The sequence below is a fragment of the Protopterus annectens genome, chromosome 11.part0, assembly GCF_019279795.1.
Source record: "Protopterus annectens isolate FY-2018-M chromosome 11.part0, PAN1.0, whole genome shotgun sequence".
NCBI classification, from domain to species: domain Eukaryota; kingdom Metazoa; phylum Chordata; order Ceratodontiformes; family Protopteridae; genus Protopterus; species Protopterus annectens.
Genome location: NC_056745.1, coordinates 465,950,454 through 465,970,038, shown reverse-complemented (window position 1 = coordinate 465,970,038; position 19,585 = coordinate 465,950,454). Strand labels below are relative to the sequence as shown.

General features: G+C 43.1%; 1 protein-coding gene across 6 annotated transcripts in view; it reads left to right on the top strand.

Annotated features, from left to right (window-relative positions):
- The window catches only part of SEPHS1 (selenophosphate synthetase 1), a 935,453-nt gene that overhangs the window by 220,881 nt on the left and 694,987 nt on the right, over positions 1-19,585 (top strand). For 5 of the 6 annotated variants that reach the window (XM_044087973.1, XM_044087969.1, XM_044087972.1 and 2 more), the window contains one exon: positions 10,312-10,541. In XM_044087973.1, the coding sequence (XP_043943908.1) occupies positions 10,349-10,541 (193 nt within the window). In that variant the 5' untranslated portion in view covers positions 10,312-10,348. Of the gene's footprint in view, positions 1-9,408; positions 9,545-10,311; positions 10,542-19,585 lie in introns of those variants that run through there. The other variant, XM_044087971.1, reaches the window with a different exon arrangement.

Here is a 19,585-nt window from a genome sequence, read left to right as displayed (position 1 = left end):
ACCCAAAGGGGGTCAGGATGCATTCCACCAGGGCAACCTCCACCTCTGCAGCTTTTCTCAGAGGGGTCCCCACCAGGGACATCCTGGAGGCTGCAACATGGACTTCTGTTCATACCTTCACCAAGCATTGCCACCTACCTATCTTCTCCAAATCCAGGCCAGGCTTTGCCACCGCAGTCTTGCAGGGCATCGTAGCCAGCCTCCAGTTTTCTTGACTGCCTCCACCCTTTTCTTCAGCTTTGGGAATCAACCCAAGTGTGATGACTGCAACAGTGAAACATGAAGAACATAGTGCAGTTGTGTACACTTGCCATAAATGTAGATGTTTGAGTGTATTCACTGTTGCAGTCCTGGTTTCCCACACTCCATCCCCCTTGTCTCTCTCTCTCTCTCTCTCTCTCTCTTCACAGGAAATTTTTGGTATTTACTTTCTACTGGTGGTTTTCTTCCACCATAACCTAGCTCCCTATTTGGGGGGCTCCTGACATTTGGGGCAAGAACGGCTTCTGCTTTGGGCTCCTTGGCAAGACCGACTGATGTAATGGCATTGGCTGCCTGATTTTATACCACTGACGACCTGATGCCAGTCCTGGAGCGACCACAGCAGACGCAGAAATACCAAGCCTCTAGTATTTGGGCCGACTGAGAGCTACCCCTGGCAGGATAACCCAAGTGTGATGACTGCAACAGTGAATACACTGTAACATCTACATTTGTGGTAAGTGTACACAACTGTACTTTCTGCAAAGCCAGATTTAGGTCTGTCATGAGCAAAAGATAGGAGGGTCAGTTGCATTCACCCATGGAAACCCCCCCACCAGTTAATTTGTCACGTTTATCCATAGACTGTGATGCACCCATCAGTACAACCATTTTCCTTACTGTGTACACCTCAAATGTCTGATTTGGAATAAAAAACAAGAACATTGACAGTTTCTCCACATTTGTTTCACACCGGCACATTACATTACAGTAAAGCATTGCATCTGAAAACCAATGTATAGTATTTCATAAACCCAGATTTGTGAACCTCTAAAATGAACAAATAAAGAGTTGTTTGTCTTATCCAGAGAGCCCTCCAAATCTAGCGTTTTTTAACCAATGTAGTTGTTAGCCGTAGTCCTCAACTTCTAGCCTGCAGGCCAAACATGCAGGTTTATAAACAAAACAAAATATGCATGCAGTGCTGATGTTTGACTGTGACAGAAACTGAAAGAAATTGTAGCTCATTTATTGGTTAGTATGTATGTATGAGCACAAGTCATAGAAACATTATTAATGCAAGAACTTAACCACAGAATCTAGTGTTATCAGATGTTAACAGTACTCACTGTATCACATGATTTCACACACATCCTTTCCAAACAACCAAGAACAGCCACTTACTGTTTGCTAGAATGATATTAATCCTGAAAGTTGCATATCTGTCATCATTACCCAACTGCAGTCCACTGCAACCCACAACACTGTGCCAGAAATTACTGATTTTACAAGAAGCAAATTAAACATAAATGCAAACAAAAAAAATTGGTGACTGGTGAGAGTGATGTTCTCTGGAAGTCCCACTCCCCTGCCAGTTATGTGGGACATCATAGAAATGCACACTGTGGCATTTTGTAAAGCTAGACTTTAAAATGAGCAAACAGGGTGAGTTGCGTTTGACCATTGACAGTCTCAACTGATTTTATTTAGTGACTGCAGCCTTCAGTGAGTTCCCTTGAAAACCACAGATTTTATGATATACATCCCAATAATATTAGGGTAATATACAATTGTCGACCATGGGATGGGTAAGGCTAATGTAACACCAAATGGGATAGGTTAATACAAGCAGTAAAACTTGTAAAAGGAAAATTGTCTAGAATTAAAATGACCCGCAGCTGCAGCTAGCGCAGTGATTACCTATGAACTTATGAAACTATAGCTAGCTTGATTTTTTGGGGGTTATGGTCAGAATGCAGTTTTGTTCTTTTAATTATACATTTTTTTAAACTGCCGTTTGTTAATGAGGCAAGTGTAGTCATCGGGGATGGAACTTTTTCTGAAACAACCCATCATCAATGGTGACAATGTAATAAAAGTGGTCAACAAATGAGCACAGTAAGATACAGACATTAAAAGTAGCAAAATCAGTTTTAGATTACATAAGTGATTGATGTTATTCAGAGCTTCATTTTCCAGATGAGCTGTGTTTTCTCATTTGTAATGCCAATATGTTCCAAACTATTGGTAGGTTCATAAGTTCATAGGTGTTTACTGGGCTAACGACCACAAAGGCTTTTTTAAGTGTAGCCATGCATCCCAAATCTCTGGCAAGTTCCGATACCCATGATAGGTGTAATCCTGGGCCTTGATTACCTGTGACCATTAGAGACATAGGTGCCAAACCAGGGATGAATTTCTAGTTTTCCATTCAATTATCCAAGTTGCACTTGAATTGGGTTAGGGAGGAGCTTTGCTTCCTATAGATGGGCAGCCTGTTCCATTGACAAGGTATTCTTTCGGATACATATCTCTCTTCAGCAGGTCCTATGTCTATCACAGGCAAAATGTAAGTCTTTAGAATGGGTAATTCTGGTGCTGTTTTTTTGTGGATATGCAGGAGGTCCATCAGAGTGGGATCTGACAATGCCCTGTATGCCAGGCATAGGTCTTCCCTCAAAAGCCTGTAGGAGGCCAAATACAGGGATAGGGCCTTGAGGCGGTCTGCATAGGACATTTTACTTGCGCTGTGTATTCTTTTAGTCTGGAACCTCTGTGGACGTTCCAGTTGTTGGATATGCCTGGTTAGGTGCATACCAACGAGGGCATTGTATTCAGTGGTAGGTCTGATGATTGCCGAATACAGTAGAACAATGAATTCCTTGGAGTTAGATGCCATACCTTTGTTTATTAGTTGTGCAGCAAAGAATGATTTCCTCACCACTGTAGACACGTGATGGTCAAAGGCTAGATTACTATCTATGTGTGTCCCCAAGTCCCTGACTACTAGGTCAGCTCTAAGGGGTGTGCTGTCAATATGATAGTGATGGATGACTTCCCAAAGGATACTATTGTGCATTTCTTGGCATTTAGTTTTAGTCCATGGCTCTGACACCAGTTCTTTCTGTGTCAGCCCCCCTGGAGAACATTTGTGTCACAGCAAGATTCAGTGACTGATCCCTGAGGGACTCCACTTGTGACTGGCCTGTTTTGAAAGGTGGACTCTACAATTTTAACTTCCTGGGTCCTGTCTGTGAGCCAATTGGCTTTCCACCAGGTGACATATGAGTTTGTACCTAACCTCTTGAGTTTGTCAGTAATGCCTGAGTGGGGTATTGTGTCAAATGCCTTGGCCAAGTCAAGGTAGGCAGTATGAACGATTTTGCCCTTATCCATTGCTTTGGTGACCTTCTCAAAGAAGTCCACCAGGTTGAGTAGGCATGATCTGCCCTTGATGAAACCAAACTGGGTTGGGTCCAGTGTCTGGATGTTTATTATATCTGTGTTGATCATCTCCATGATGATTCCATGGCTTTACATAGAAGACTAGTAAGACTTGTTGGGTCTGTAGTTTCCAGGGTCTGTAGATGGCCCACCTTTGTGCAGACGGATGACTGTTGCCTTTCTCCATTCATGAGGCAAAAAACCTGTTTGGAAGCTACAGTTAAATAGTAATTCCAGAGGCCCTGATGGGTCATGTTTCATGCTATTTAGAAGGCATCCTGGGATATTGTTGTTGCCCATTGATGCAGTGTTCTTGGTTTTAATGAGAGTATTAAGGACCTGTTCCTGAGGGGGAGAAGAGGGGTCAAGTTGGAGTTGAATTTATTGTCCAGGAGGTTTGCTATATCTTCTGGCTCAGTATAGGTGGCTCCATTTACAATGAGCTCTGCACACAATTGTGCCTTTGAGGTTGTGGACATAGCTAAAGAATACTTTGTGGTTGTCCTTGGCTTGGGAGGTCAAACTTGCCTCACATTTGGCTTTGGTAGACTTTTTGTCCTCTGAGTTGTTTAGTTTGAGAGTGCTTTTGTCCTGCTGGGTGCTGCACTTAATTTTTGCCATGATTTTCTTCCTTCTGTTATACAGCCTATTGATTTTATGATTCCACCAAGGTAGCTTGCTTTTTGAGTTAGTTATGTACTTTTTCCTGGCTGGTACAACTGCCTCTATGCAGCTGTCAACGTGCTTGTACAGAGTTTCTGTGAACAGTTCTGCATAGGCAGCAGTGTTCTCAGGGTTTATGGGGGCTTGAAATTTTGCCAGGTTCTCACTTAAACACATGAAGTTAACCTTAGAATAATTCCTGAATATTCCAGGTTTAGCTGGGGATCCAGATTTTATGTTTACTTCAAAGGAGACCATTCTGTGGTCTGACCTTACCAGGGAAGGCATTACATTAGGGGGTGTGCAGCAGTCTCCCATATTAATGAGGACCAGATCCAGTATGGTTGCACCCCTGGTTGGTGTATTGACTAGGTCTAGGGAATTTGTGTTTACAAAATCCAGGAATCTCTGTGACTTTGCATTTGGTGTCTTGTAGGATTCCCAGTTAATAGTGGGATAATTAGTCACCCTCAGCAGATCCTGCCCAGGTGTCCTGCAGAGACCTACAGTGCCAGAGAGACAAAAGGAGAGACTTTTGGAGTGTTTACTTTTTTCTGGTTTTTCCTTGCTACTTATTGCTATTTCTGCCTAAACACTCGTTTTCTGGCGTTTATTGCTGCTTAAAATGCTCATTTGTACTGAAATTGCATTTGTTTGTGCCTGAACTTTAAAAAAGTCATTTTTGTTGTAAATTGTATTTAATTGTTACTGGCTTCTCACTCATGTGCGACAGCCATTACTGCACTGTAAAAGTGTTTTTTCGTTTGTTCTACTGTTTTTTGAAAAAAAAAAAAACTTGCTATTTTCTCACCTTACTAAGCTAGAAAAGTCCGGTTTCAGATACTTGCTGATACCTGGACTGTGTTTAAGCTTCTGTGTTAGCCATACCTTATTTGAGCAAAAAGGAAGTTTCTTTGTTCACCAGTGAGAGTGGGGAGCTATGAATAGCCTACCTGTCCTTGGAGGAGTGGTTTCTGCCCAGAAACTGTAGTTTTATTGGCCATTTTGGGCTAATTTCTATCTCTTTAATCTTTCTGATATAAAAAATGCATTTGTGCGGCTTTGCGCATAGCGCAGCAGTGGTTAGCTGGGATTAAACTAATCCTCGGCTCCACTGAGTCTGCTCTTCAGTTTTTCCCTTAGTACTAGCCAGTTCTTCCAGATTTAGCCCTCAAATCAGCGCTTTCGGACTAGCACTTGCCCCAAAAAGAGACAGAAGCACTAACAAACTATAGTACTCGATCCCCAACAGTTGTTTGTAGGGAACAGTTAAATTACTCTCCCTACCAGGTAAATAAAAATAAGTTCCTCAACCCATTCAGGCATGTCCAAGAGCCAGCTCCCAGTGCATTCTCCTGTTCACCTGATGAATTCGGGCATCCTGAGGTGATGTCACAACTGCCTCATGTACACAGACAACCCTCTCCTCCTACCACGCGACACCAAAATCTGAGAGAGATGCACTTACATAACCAAACTTGAGGCAAAGCTGTCTCCAGTCACAACTAGAATTGACAGTCAAGAGGAGAAGGTACCAACCTAAAACACACCACTTATTACACATAGACCCACCAAACATGCAACTGCAAACCCCACACATAGATACACAAAGACATATTCGGAGGCTCTAAATAAAAATCTGCAGAAACAACAGAGACCTCCAAAGCAGACACGCAAGCAACCTGCACCCACAAACACACTGCAATCATCACATAACTACAAAAACCAGTGTGCCGCACAACCACAGCCCTTAAGGAAAAACACCATACCTAACACACTTGTAATAGGTGAATCCATAGTCAGGCACACTGATGTCACCAGGCTGGACAAAGAGAAGGTCACTGTCGGTTGCTTGTCAGGCGCCAGAATCGGTCAAATTACCTACGCACTCGGATCATGCCACAACAAGTACAAATACGACTCTGTCATTGTCCATGTTGTTGTGAATGACCTGAGATGTACTTCCCTGGACTACATGAAAAGGGACATAGAAGACCTCTCTGATTATGTAATCAAGGCAGGTATGACCCTAGCCCTGAATAGCATCTTACCCTCACCAAGAATGATACCCGAGTACAAGGAAAAAATTGGTGTCATTCAAAGGGGATCCAGTATCTGTCTGCCTGGGATGACATGCTCGACGAGCCTCGATGCTTTGTCAGAGATGACTTGCACTTGTCACCCCTGGGATTCAGGATACTGGCAAAGGCTCTTGCCACCCCATAGTGCCTTTTTTAGGCAAGGCTCAAAAAACAAATCCACCACCGTAACAAGTACTAGCGACAAAAAACTGAGGGTCTTGCTGCTCAACGCTAGGAATTTAAACCTCAAAATGGACTCTCTCGAGGCACTCCTCAATATGTAGAACATCGATATGTGTGTAGTAATGGAGACCTGGTTCAAAGCTCATGAGAGCACCCCAGAGATTCCAGGTTACAACTCATAACATACATTTCGGCCGCAAAACCTGGACCGAAATACAAAGGGAGGAGACGTATCCACATTCATCAAGGATAACCACACCTCCAGACTGGTTGCAAAGTGTAATGCCTCGGAGATCATCCAAGTGCAACTGACAATAGGCAAAACTGCAATCCAGATTGTAGCTTACTACAGATCACCATCCCTGCCCCAAGACACTCGCTCCTCATTCCTCGAGGTACTGGAAAACATGTGAGTCCAACCGAACACCCTTATACTAGATCATTTCAATTACCCAAACATCAACTGGGAAAACTACGGAAGTACTAATACCTTTGCTCAGCGCTTTCTGGAATACATAAATTCAAATGCCCTGGACCAGCTTTTAAACACCCCCACAAGAGGTAAAAATATACTGGACCTGGTCATCACCAACATGGGGGACAAATGCTCCCCACCTGTGGTAAATTCCTCATTGGTCAGATCAGACCATAAACTCATCACCCTAGATATCCACATACTACCCTCACCCCCCCCCCCCCCCCAAGGAAACCACAGTGAAAAACTTCTCCAAAGCGAACTTTATACTACTCAAGACAGAGGTGGCAAACTTTGTTACTCCCCCGCAGAATGTCAATATGATTGAATCTGCTATATCCTGCACAAAAGCACTCTACAAGCACCTACATGAATGCATGGACCGTGCTATCCCAAACAAGACCAAGACCCACTCCTCCAAAAAGAGGAAATCAGTCTGGTGGACCCTGGCTATAAATAGGCTCTATAACAGAAGGAAGAAATTATTACAAAAAGAGTAAAAACCCAGGAATGGAGGGGCTCCCTGACCAACCTTAGCAAAAAGCTAAGAACCCTCATAAAAACCTCTAAGACGAGCTTTGAAAGAAAAATCGCAACACACACCAAAGACAACCACAAAGCATTTTTTAGCTATGTCAGAAACCTAAATAGCAACTCTCAGATCTGCTCTGAGGTACAGCATAATGGTTCAAAATTCACGGAACCAGCTGATATCACCAATATATTGGCAGACCGGTTCAGTGCAAACTTCACCTCACCCCCTAAAGGGCCCATATCCATACCAGAAGATTGTGCTGCTGCAAAAATCCCAGACACCCAGGTTAAAACAGCACTCTCCAAGACAAGAAACACAGCATCCATGGGTCCAGATGGCATCCCAGGCCACGTGTTACATGAACTCCAAAACAAATTAATCTCACACCTTAATACCATGTTCAACCACAGCCTCACCTCAGGCTGTGTGCCCACAGAGTGGCGCACGGCAACAGTTGTCCCACTCCACAAAGGAGGTGCCACCACTGACCCTGGGAACTACTGCCCCATCAGTCAGATGAGCCTCGTCTGCAAGGCCATGGAGCGCATCATCATGGAACTCCTAAACAATGACATTGGGAACCTACAAACCCTGGACCCCACCCAGTTTGGGTTCGTAAAGGGAAGATCATGTCTCCTAAATCTGGTTGACTTTTTCGAAATGGTCACTAGAGCAATAGATGAGGGAAAGGTGGTTCACACAGCATACCTTGATCTTGCAAAGGCCTTTGATACCATTCCCCACTCGGGAATTGTAGACAAACTCACCAACCTATGTTACAAGATGGGTTGCTAACTGGCTCACGGATAGAAACCATTCAGTGAGAATAGGAAATGCTAGATCCGACTCCAAACCTGTGACTAGTGGAGTGTACCACAGGGCTCAGTATCTACTTCTCTGAGGTACAAGCAAACACGGAGGGACTATGGCTAACAAAGTTTGCAGACGGCTGCAAACTGGGTACCATAATCGAGACTCCTACTGACATAGACATCCTTCAAAAGGGTCTCATGGATACAGATACGTGGTGCCAAAATCATGGCCTCAAGCTAAATGCCAAAAAGTGCATTGTCATCCCTTTTGGGAAAAAACGAGTACCTATGAATTACGACATAGGTGGCAGCACACTTAACACAGAGAGTGTGATAAAGAGACCTACGGATTCAGGTGGATAGTAACCTCTCCTTCGACAACCACATCACTAAAGTGGTTAGAAAATCCTTCTACATGGCCCACCTTATCACAAAGGAGTTTGCATCTAGAAATAAGGAAGTTGTTGTCCCCCTCTACTTATCACTCATTAGACCCGTTATTGAATATAATGCCCCCTTTGGGATGTACCTTACAAGACGTCTGCAACAACTGGAGAGGCCTCAAAAGTACCTCACAAAGAGGATAACTGGCCTTAAACAGATGCCCTATGCCATGAGGCTAAAAAAACTAAAACTGTACTCTGTTGCATACCGGCTATACAAGGCTATGTCAAACCCCGAATTGCTAGAAATGCTCCAGGTAAGGAAAACGCGCTACATGCTCAAGGGACGTAAACCTGACATCAGCAATAAACAGGACTTGTTGGAGGGACAGATTTGTGTCCCAGAGACTCCCCTTGCTCTGGAATAAGGTCCCCCATATATGTCAGGCAGAGCTCCTCATTAACGCTCTTCAAGAGGAATCTTGATGAGTGGATGGGAAACAGGAAAGTCACCCTGGGAATCACTTCTGTGGCCCTGCTCGACAGAGGCGCAGGTAACTAAACCACGTGGGAGGGAGGCGAAAGCAGAAACATTTTGGCTAGGCTTAATAATGCCCTAGGGCCAATAGCCTAGTACCTACCTATGAATATGGTATTGGGTTGGATGGTTAGTGTTTCTAATAAGTTTAAATACGTGGTGTGGGTTTCCTGGGTCATAGAATGGGACCTATAGCTTGCAAGAAAGTGGTATTGGATTTTACTTATGGTGATTTAAACATGGAGCAGCTCAAGTGGATTTTCCTGTTTGACCAGCCTTGAAGTAATATTTATTTTTGATTTTAATAGAGACACCTCCAACTTTAGTCCATGCCTGTGAAGTAGCTGGCCTAAATGTGTGGAAGGAATTATAACCTTGCACTATTTGTGTGCTGTTCGCGGCGTTAAACCATGTCTCTCTGACTGCACAGATGTCAGCATTATTTAAGGTAAGGAGAGCTTCTAGGGAGTGGAGTATTTTGTTTAGCCTCCTAGCATTAAGCAGTAATACCTTTTAGATTTTGATCACTGAAGTGAAAATAGCTTGTGTTATGTTTTATTAGCACCAGGTAAGTGGTGATGTTTTTTTTTTTCTTCTTCTTACCTGTGTATGGGTTGTATTCATTGTTGGATCTCATTATGCAGCCCACTTTTTGGTGATGCCCTTTATTGTCTACACCACTGGATATTGTGTGAGTATTGCATCCTTGTTGTCCAGGGTTTATGTAGTACAAATCTACTAGGAGGGAATGTTGGTTGGAATTAAAGTGACAACAATAGAGGGATGTGCTGTGCTTTTCCCTTGCTGCGTGAATGCATTTGTATACTTGTGGTATACTTCCTTTTAGCATTTTGGATGTGGTTCCATAGGGAATATCCTGTCTACTAAAACTGTAATGCATAGCAGTACATATGAGACAGGATTAAGGGCATAAATAGCTATTCTTCCTTGGTTTGATTCTCTTACTTTCCACTTCCATTCTGTGTGCTAGGGAAGATTATTTAACCAGACCGTTTTCTAGAAAAAAAAGTACTTGTAGTTCATTGATATGTTTTAAGGAAAAAAAACAAGCATGAAGTAAAATGTTCTAAATTAAATTAATAGCTTTGTGTTTTTTACACATTTTTCTATGTTTTTAATGCTGGTTTGCAGGTTTTACTGAAATGAGTTGGTATCTGTTTCTTCTAAATATTGTCATTTTTTACTGTTGTGTAGGAGAATAAGGACAGAAGTCGATCTCTAACTGTTAGCTATGTCTATTCGTGAGTCCTTTAATCCCGAAAGTTATGAACTCGATAAAAGTTTTCGCCTCACCCGATTCACTGAACTGAAGGGAAATGGGTGCAAAGTGCCACAAGATATTTTACAGAAGCTACTTGAAACCCTTCAAGAAAATCACTTTCAAGAAGATGAACAGTTCCTAGCAGCTGTCATGCCAAGACTAGGTATTTAGAGTCATTACTATTTTATTAGCTTTTTTTTTTTATTGTGTGTCCTTTCAAAGAGCAAATAAGAACAAAATGTTATAACCAAGCTTTGTCACTTGTGTTCCGTGTATAGAATGTCATTTATTTGTGTAGAATAAGGTGATGCAGTACTTTTGAAGTGAAACAGGCACTTAAGTTGGGTTCTAGTTTATTTCCCTGAAAACTCATTTGACTGAATCTTCTCCATAATGATTTTTGCAGGGTGCAAGCCCCCCTCACACCCCTTACTTAAATATGATAACTGCATGGTTGCACAACCAAAACGACAAGGCAAACACATTGCACGTGGTTACCAGTACTGAATGCAAACATAAGCATCAGCATATCTGGGGGTGAAACATGATGCTGACCATTGCAATCTGGGCACACACTGTTAGACCCCTAACCCTACTAACTCCTATGTTAAGAAATGACAACATATAGACTTCTACGGTTTTCAGGGAGATGAATTTGACCATTTGGGTTTCAGGGATATGAGCATTCAGGTAAATGAGCTTGAATCCGTACGTTGGTCTCATAGTCATTATGCCTGTTTCTCATGAGGGTCCCCTGCAGTTTTCTCATGGTATGGTGTGAAGTTTTGTAGGGTAAGTTATGTCTTCTATACCCCCTTTTGGACAAGTTAAGACTTTCAGAGTACTAAACGATAGCGCTGAAACTTTACAGCAAATTAATCTTTCAGAAGCAGAGCTAAAAGTAAAATGTAGAAGTATAGTGATAATTCGTAAGCATTGTGAAACGCAATTTAATTTGTTTTAAAATATGTATTTTCAGAATTAAGAACTCCACTTTTTTCTTAATTTTAGCAAACCTCTGAATAATTAAATTTACTTAAATTTTGTAACATTGTATGTTCTTCGAATAGATCACTGTCCCAACATCCAGCTCAACTAAGTTTAGCACCCTTCCTCCTCCAGGCTGGGCTGATGCCTGCTCCTTAATGTCATCACGTTCTCTGGATAATGGCAGTATCTGCTCATGTTATTGGTTCTTTTTTGCTACATTTCATGTCATATGAACCATTTGCTAGTATCTGTAGTTCTGTGTTTTTGGCCTTATTTTCCAGAGCTGTACATAACTAAATACCCTGTTGAGGAAAGATTTTTTTGTACACTATTCTTGTTTGTGTAGCACTGTATCATATAACCTTCGGGAGGGTCAGACCACCAGCTGAGTGTGAGATATGCCCACTCTAAAATGAATGTATGTGAGTGGACACCCCCTCCAAAAAAAAAGTCCATTCTCAAGACCCTCCTTAGCCTCCCCTGGGCTCAACTTAAACCACATCCAGGGCTGCTGAAGTCAGGGTTGTGGGTGCAACATCATATTGCAATCAGGGAATATGTCCTAATCCCCAACATCTCTTGGTAGCCTTGCAAGCTTTGCACTGTCTGCCTGTGGGAATGCCTGTGTCCTTACATGGGTAACCTCTTGACTTAAGATACTGCTTGCAATATAGAATTCACCAGGCACTTAACACTAAAAACCTAGGCTGCCTCCTTCCCCCACATTAGCTGCTCACTCCCATACACCCTTACCTTACCCCCTTCATCACCATACTGCTAGCCTAGCACAATCATCCAGGGAGAGCAATAAGAGCTTTAGCTCCCTTTGTCGTGGGATTTGGATTTTAGCTAGAAGACCTTGAGAAAAAGAGAGCTTTCATTTTAGAACTATCCAGACAAAAGGTTCAAGACCTTGTCCCATATTGCCCCCTGTTGAATCAAGTGACTCATATGTGCCTTGGACATAACTCATGAAGAGCACAAGGAGAAGTGACCAAAGGTGAAGGTGTTTGGGAACAATGTAGACAAGACTGTGGAATCCAAAGTTTCTCCTCTGCTCGTGGGGGGGGGGGGTCCTAGTGATTTGCTTTCTTAACCTAGGTGTATGTGCTGGAGGCTATATAAGGCCACTGGTGAAGACCCTTTAAAGGCTTTCATGCCTGTGGAGGAAAGCATATTTCACAATCCTGGAGGTTTTCACATGTAATTTGGGCCACACACCACCTCACCTGCAGTTGACTCCAAAACCTATTTCAGAAGATGGGGCTACCCCAAGGTATTAATTGAGGATGTCTGCAGTTGAAAATTTAGAGGTCTGGGACTAAAGTCCATACTCCAAAATAGCTGCCCCTACTAAAAGGACCCCAAAAGTCCAAGAACTATATGCTTACTCAGCCAAGCTTCCTGCAGTTAACTGGCACCCTTTAATTGATCCCCCCAACCTCACATACGCTATTCCCCAAGAATGGATATTCCTGGCTCAAGGGTTCCTTCAGGTCTTGCAGACTCTGCTGACAGTGACATATCCACTATTGGTATGTGCAAAAGGAGCGCTCCCCCGAGAGGAATTCTTAAAGGGAAGAGTTAAATTATGCCTCCCACAAATTTCTTTGTGGGGGATTTTATACTGACTCTTATGACGCCATGTCTTCTACCTCATGCACAGCGGATACACAGAGGATATCTCCTTTGGAGATGCTGTTTATAGATGAAAGGCATTTTCAAATGAGAACCTAAAGAGGGGTCTGACTCCCAGAATGATTAATTTGACCTTCTGGGTCTGTATTCTCATAAACCAGTAGCAATTCCTGCAGTGCTGGAAGCTTTGGAGGGTGAATTCTTGGTGGCATGATTAGGGCTTGACAGTCCAGACCCTGCCCTTTAATTAAAAAAAAAAAAAAGCTATAAAACTCTAGTAGCTGATCCAGCTGGATCCAGAGAGGTATCCAAACTAATTCCTGCTCCCATTACATTTCCAGTGGTTGGGAAAGCAGATGCTTGACTGCTTTGGTAAGAAAGTGTACACAACTGTCAAAGTGGCTTTTAGCACAGTTAATCATGAAACACATATCAAAGTTCCAGCTTGTCCTAATTAAAGAAGAAAGAGGTGAGGTATCTGATGAGTACCTGAAGGCAAACCTGGATGACACCTAGATAATTAGTCAGGTGGCTAAGCAGACCCTAAAGTGTTTCAATAATGTTGTGAATGCAGCATTCAGGGTAGCAGTTACATGGTCAGTAATAAGGAGACACACCCGGATAGAACTACAGGCCTTGTTAAAGGATATTAAAGTGCAGCTAGTCGGTTTTCTTACTTGGTAAGGAATTGTTTGTGGCTCCTACAGCTGATACATTTAAAAAGATGAAGAAAAAGGGTGAAAAGCATGCATTCAGCAGAAACCGCTATTTCTCTCCCCAATAACAAGATATGGAAAAAAAGTAGCCTTCAATTCTAGATTGTGTTATAGTTGGCAAGGTTAAGGGTAAGCAGATGAAGGGGGGGGACAGTACAAAAAAAGTGGTAGAGTGACCAAAACAGGAAATCTGGGGGCACATAGGGCCACAACCTGCAATGGGAACAGTTACAAGTATATAATGAAAATATCATGAGCTTCTCCTTCCCCTTTCCCCAAGCCCTCCAATGAGAAGGTCACCAAGACTGTGGATTAGGGTGAGACAGTGCATACTGCCTACCTTGACTCAACCAAGGCATTTGACACAGTACTCCACTTGGGTATTATGTATAAACTGTCAAAATTGGGCATAAACCTCTACTTCACCAGATGGATAGCCAAATGGCTCAAGGATAGAGCACATGTTAGAGCGAGTTAATCCACATCCAGCAAAAGGCCAGTCATCTTTAGAGTACCACAGGGCTCAGCGCTGGGCCCCCTCCTGTTTGGAATACACTTGTCAGATGCCAAGGTAAATGTAGATGGCCTTTGGATGACCAAGTTTGCTGATGAATGCAACTTGGGAGCAGTCATTGACTCCCCAGATGATGTTGATATCCTACAAAAAGGTCTGATACAGACTAATGATTGATGTCAGAGCTGTGGCCTCAAACTGAATGCAAAGAAGTGCATAGTATTACCCTTTGTGAAATCAAATCTCCCTGCAAATTACAATACCGATAATACTCCCCTAAGAGTGGACACAGTGGTGAGAGATCTCTATACTCAGACAGTAATCTGAACTTTGACCACCATGTGTCCACAGTGGTGAAGATATTTTTCTATGTAACTCGGCTTATAAGTAAAGGCATGGCATCCAGATGTAAGGAGGTCATAGTACCACTGTACTCGTCCTTAATCAGACCAGTAATCAAGTACAGTGCACCTTTTGGCATGTACCCTGCCAGGCGCCTGCAACGGTTGGAGTGCCTTTAGAGGTGTCTCACCAAAAATACAGGGTATAACCAACATGTCATACGTGGACCGATTAGGAGCCCTAGCTCTGTATTCAGTTTCCTTTGGATTATTGAGGAGTGATCCGTATCTGTCCTACAGGGCAGTCTTTGACCCAGCCCTGTTGGAAATGCTGCATATTAACAAAACTAACTGCATGAGGATTACTTACTCTAAACCTGATCTCTGACATGAGTAGATTATGCTGGAGAAACAGATATGTATGCCATTGATTGCCCTACTCTGGAATAAGCTTCCTGTTCACGTGAAGCAGAGCCCTTCCCTGACCATCTTCAAGCACAGCCTGGTCCAATGGATGGGAAATCGCAAAAATACTCCTGGGGTGGTGCCAATCTTCCTTATGGACAAAGATGGTCTGTAAAAATAGTCAAAACCCCTCTTGCTGATCCTTGTTATCTTTCCTCTAAGGATAGAAAATTGGGTAAAATCTGGATAAAACTGGCTAGGCTTGTAAGGACCCGAGCCGTAATCTTCAATAGACCTATGGCAGCCATGTTCAACCAACCCCATTCATACTCCAGAGATAGCAGAAGGATAACCAGTTTTTAAGAAACTGGGGAAACTTTATAAGGAGGCAAGTTAGTACTACATATCCTATCCAAGGGGTACAGATGTTGGTTCTTAAGATGACCAAAGATGTCCAACATTACCAGCAAGAAACCCAGTGCACTTGACTATTTCAGTCTTGGAAGATTTTCTCCAGCAGGGTGTAAAATAACCTGTACTGAAGGAGCACCACACCCATAGTGAAAGAAATCACTGAATGAGACTCAGTATTTTCAGATGAAGTACAAGTTTATTGTCACACAAGACATTTTCCATTATTATCCTTTTAACAACATCGCTGTTACATTAGAGGGGAAGATACTGAAAGCAAGAATTCAAAGCATTTGTAATACAAGCTTATGCACAGCCTTCAGTATGATCTAAACTAAAATATTTACAAATAAGATGGCTAGTGACACTTGGCCCATATCACAATGCTTACATAAAAGAGTGTACAATGGCTGTTGTCATGCATGTACTTATTACACTTCTGTCAGTCGCCTCTCCTTTTCCAAGAAAATGGAACTGCATCAGAGATCTTGTTCATGAAATTTCGCCTGCTGTTTTAAAAAAAGAAAATCCTATTTTACTTTGATGCTATGCCTAACAGCATGTCCTTAAAATACTGGAAAAATTTTAGATTCATTCTTTAATTCAGTTTGTTCTTTTTATCTTCACGCACAGACCTGGTTCAAGCCAGCAGAAAGCACCCCTGCACTACCAGGCTATAACTCATTCCACACCTTTTGGCCCCAGAACTTGGACCAAAGCTCCAAAGGTGGTGGTGTTTCTATATTCATAAAGGATGTGCACACCTCCAGACTGGTAGCCCAACATAATGCATCAGAGATACTTCAGGTGCAGATAACATTGGGTAAGACAGCAATTCAGGTCATAGCCTGTTATAGGTCCCCAACCATGTCACAAGACACTCACTCCACGTTCCTAAGCACCGCGGAGAATATTAGGGTCCAACCTAACACACTCATACTGGCTGACTACTACCCCTCCATTAACTGGGAAAGCTACTCGTATACCAATACACTTGCCCAACGTTTCCTGGAATCCAAGAATTCCAGTGCCCTGGACCAGCTTGTTCTTACCCCCACTAGAGGTAGCAACATCCTTGACCTGGTCATTACTAACCTGGGCAACCGTTGCTCTACTGTAATAGTCAACTCCTCCCTGGTTAGATCTGACCACAAACTAATCACCTTGGAAATCCCCCCCCCCCCCCCGCAAATTTAACAACCATGAAAAACCCCTCCAAAGCTAACTTTGGGGTCCTAAGAACAGAGGTGGCTAACTTCACAGCACCCAAGCAAATGGAGAATAGTTGTATGACCGCCAAATCATACACCAGTGCACTGTACAAACACATACACAAATGCATGGATCTTGCCATATCCAATAGAACCAAGACGCTCTCCTCCAAAAACAGGAAGCCAATCTGGTGGTCCCCTGCCATAAACAAACTCTACAACAGAAAGAAGAAACTGATGCAAAATAAGGTGAAGTCCCAGGAGTGGAAAAACTTCCTTATCAGCCTCAACAAAAAGTTGAGATCCCTCATCAAATCCTCTAAAGCTAGCTATGAAAACAAAATTGCAGCAGATAGTAAAGACAACCACAAGGCCTTCTATAGTTATGTAAAGAATCTCCACGACAATACCCAGATTTGCTTTGAGCTACTGCACAGTGGTACCTCTTATACCGAGCCAACCAATATTGCTAGTATACTGCCTGACAGATTCAGTGCCAAACCCCCCCCAAAGGACCAATCACAATACCAATAGATTGCCACGAACGCGGTATTACTGCTGCACAGGTTAAAACAGCACTGTCCAAAGCCAAGAATACAGCTTCTGTGGGACCTGATAATATCCCTGGCTTTGTTTTGCATGACCTATAGAGTGAACTGGCACCTCACCTGTTTGCCCTGTTCAATCACAATCTCACCTCAGGCTTTGTCCCTACTGAATGGCGCACTGCTATAGTCATCCCTCTCCACAAAGGAGGAGCGACTACAGACTCTGTGAACTTTCGCCCCATTAGCCTGACAAGTCTGATATGCAAATCTATGGAACACATCATCATAGACCTAATAAGCAAGGATACTGGGAATCTCCAAACTCTGGATCCCACACAGTTTGGTTTTGTGAAGGGTACATCATGCCTTCTTTGAGTCAGTCAAAAGAGCTGTGGATGAAGACAAAGTGGTTCATACAGCCTACCTTGATCTGGCCAAGGCCTTTGATACCATTCCACACTCGGGAATCCTAGAAAAACTCACTAAGCTAGGCATCAACCCCTATATCACTAGGTGGGTTGCAAACTGACTCACAGATAGAACCCACAGTGTGAAAGTCGCTGACTCCCAAGTCAGACTGCCGACCAGTCATGAGTGGAGTCCCACAGGGATCGGTCCTGGGTCCTCTCCTGTTTGGTATCTAAGTCCAGTCCAACACAAAGGGACTCTGACTAAGTTCGCAGACAATTGCAAGTTGGGAGCCATTATTAACTCCCCAAGTGATGACATCCTACAGAAAGGCCTCACTAAGACCAACGACTGGTGTCAGAACCATGGACTTCAGTACCAAAATATGTGTAGTCATCCCCTTTGGGAAAAACCCAGTTCCCATGAACTACCACATCGATGGTAGTCCACTGAACACAGAAGGCGTTATAAGAGATCTGGGAACACAGGTTGACCGCAACCTCTCTCTTGACCACCACACTGCCACTGTGGTCAGAAAGTCCTTCTATGTGGCACATCTGATTATTAAGGTTTTGCATCCAGGAAGAAAGAGGTCATTGTCTCCCTCTACTCTTTCCTCATTAGGCCAATCATAGAGTACAATGCCCCATTTGGCATGTACCTCACTAGACACCTGCAACAACTGGAGAGGCTGCAACAGTACCTTACAAAGAGGATTCTAGGCCTTAAACACTTGTCCTGTATGGACAGACTCAAAAAAACTCCAACTATTCTCTGTCTCATATCGCCTACTTAGAGGCGATCTCTGCATGACCTATAAAGCCATGTCTGACCCAGCTCTGTTAGAAATGCTACATCTAAAGAAATCCCAATCCTGCCACACCACACGCTCCAAAGACCTTAACCTCATTACCACAATCAACAGAACGTGCTGTAGGGACAGGTTCATAACCCAGAGACTGCCCATGCTATGCAATAGAATTCCCGTACATGTCAAACAGAGCACCTGACTGGCCCTCTTCAAGAGAAGTCTTGAGTGGATGGGAAATGGAAAATTCATCCCAGGGATCACTCCAGTGGCTCTACTCGACAGAGGCACTGGAAAGTAAGGTCGGGTGGCACGATGCCAGGGTAATCCTATGGGCTAGGCTTGTAAAGGCTCCAGGGCCATTAGCCTAGTACACACCTATGAACACTCATTCATGAAATTGTGTAACTAAGGAATGAAATTGAAAACTTGCGAAAAAAGTAAGCACTTAGAGACTCTTCACTTTAGCCATCATCAGGTAAGTAATGTAAAGATCTGAATGTATTGTACATCAGAGTTCACAGGCACAGTTGATTGCTATTTGCTGAAAACAGGTACTTGCCATAATTTGACATACTTCAGTTATTTGTTGTGGAAGCTTCTTATGTAGTTATGAAGAGCATACATTTCTCATTAAGTTCACTTTCCTTTCAGCACAAACACTGTAACTGTTCATATGCTAGGAAAACATTGGTGGCCCATCTATGTCTATGGTTAGCCCCCTGGCGTATGAGCTCATTGATTTAGTCTCTTGCTGGTCATGGAAGGAGCTGGATTCCATTGAACCTATACGGAGATGAGCTGATAAATTCAAGGGTAAGCTCCACTGGAGCAAAGTAGTCCCAGTAGATGTTATAGGTTCATAGGTGTGTACTAGGCTAATGGCCTTTACAAGCCTAGCCCCAAAAAATTGCCCTGGCAACGTGCCACCCGATATTGGTTCACAGTGTCTCTATCCAGTAGGGCAACTGGAGTGATCCCTGGGGTGAACTTTATTACCCATCCACTCGTCAAGATTTCTCTTGAAGAGGGCCAGCGAGGTTCTCTGCTTGACATGAATGGGCAGTCTTTGGGAGATGAACCTGTTCCTCCAGCATGTTCTGTTGATTGTGGTAATGAGGTTGTGATCTCTGGAGTGTGTGGCATGGAGGGGATTGGGATTTCTTTAAGTGTAGCATTTCAAGTAGGGCTGGGTCAGACTTGGCCTTGTAAGTCAA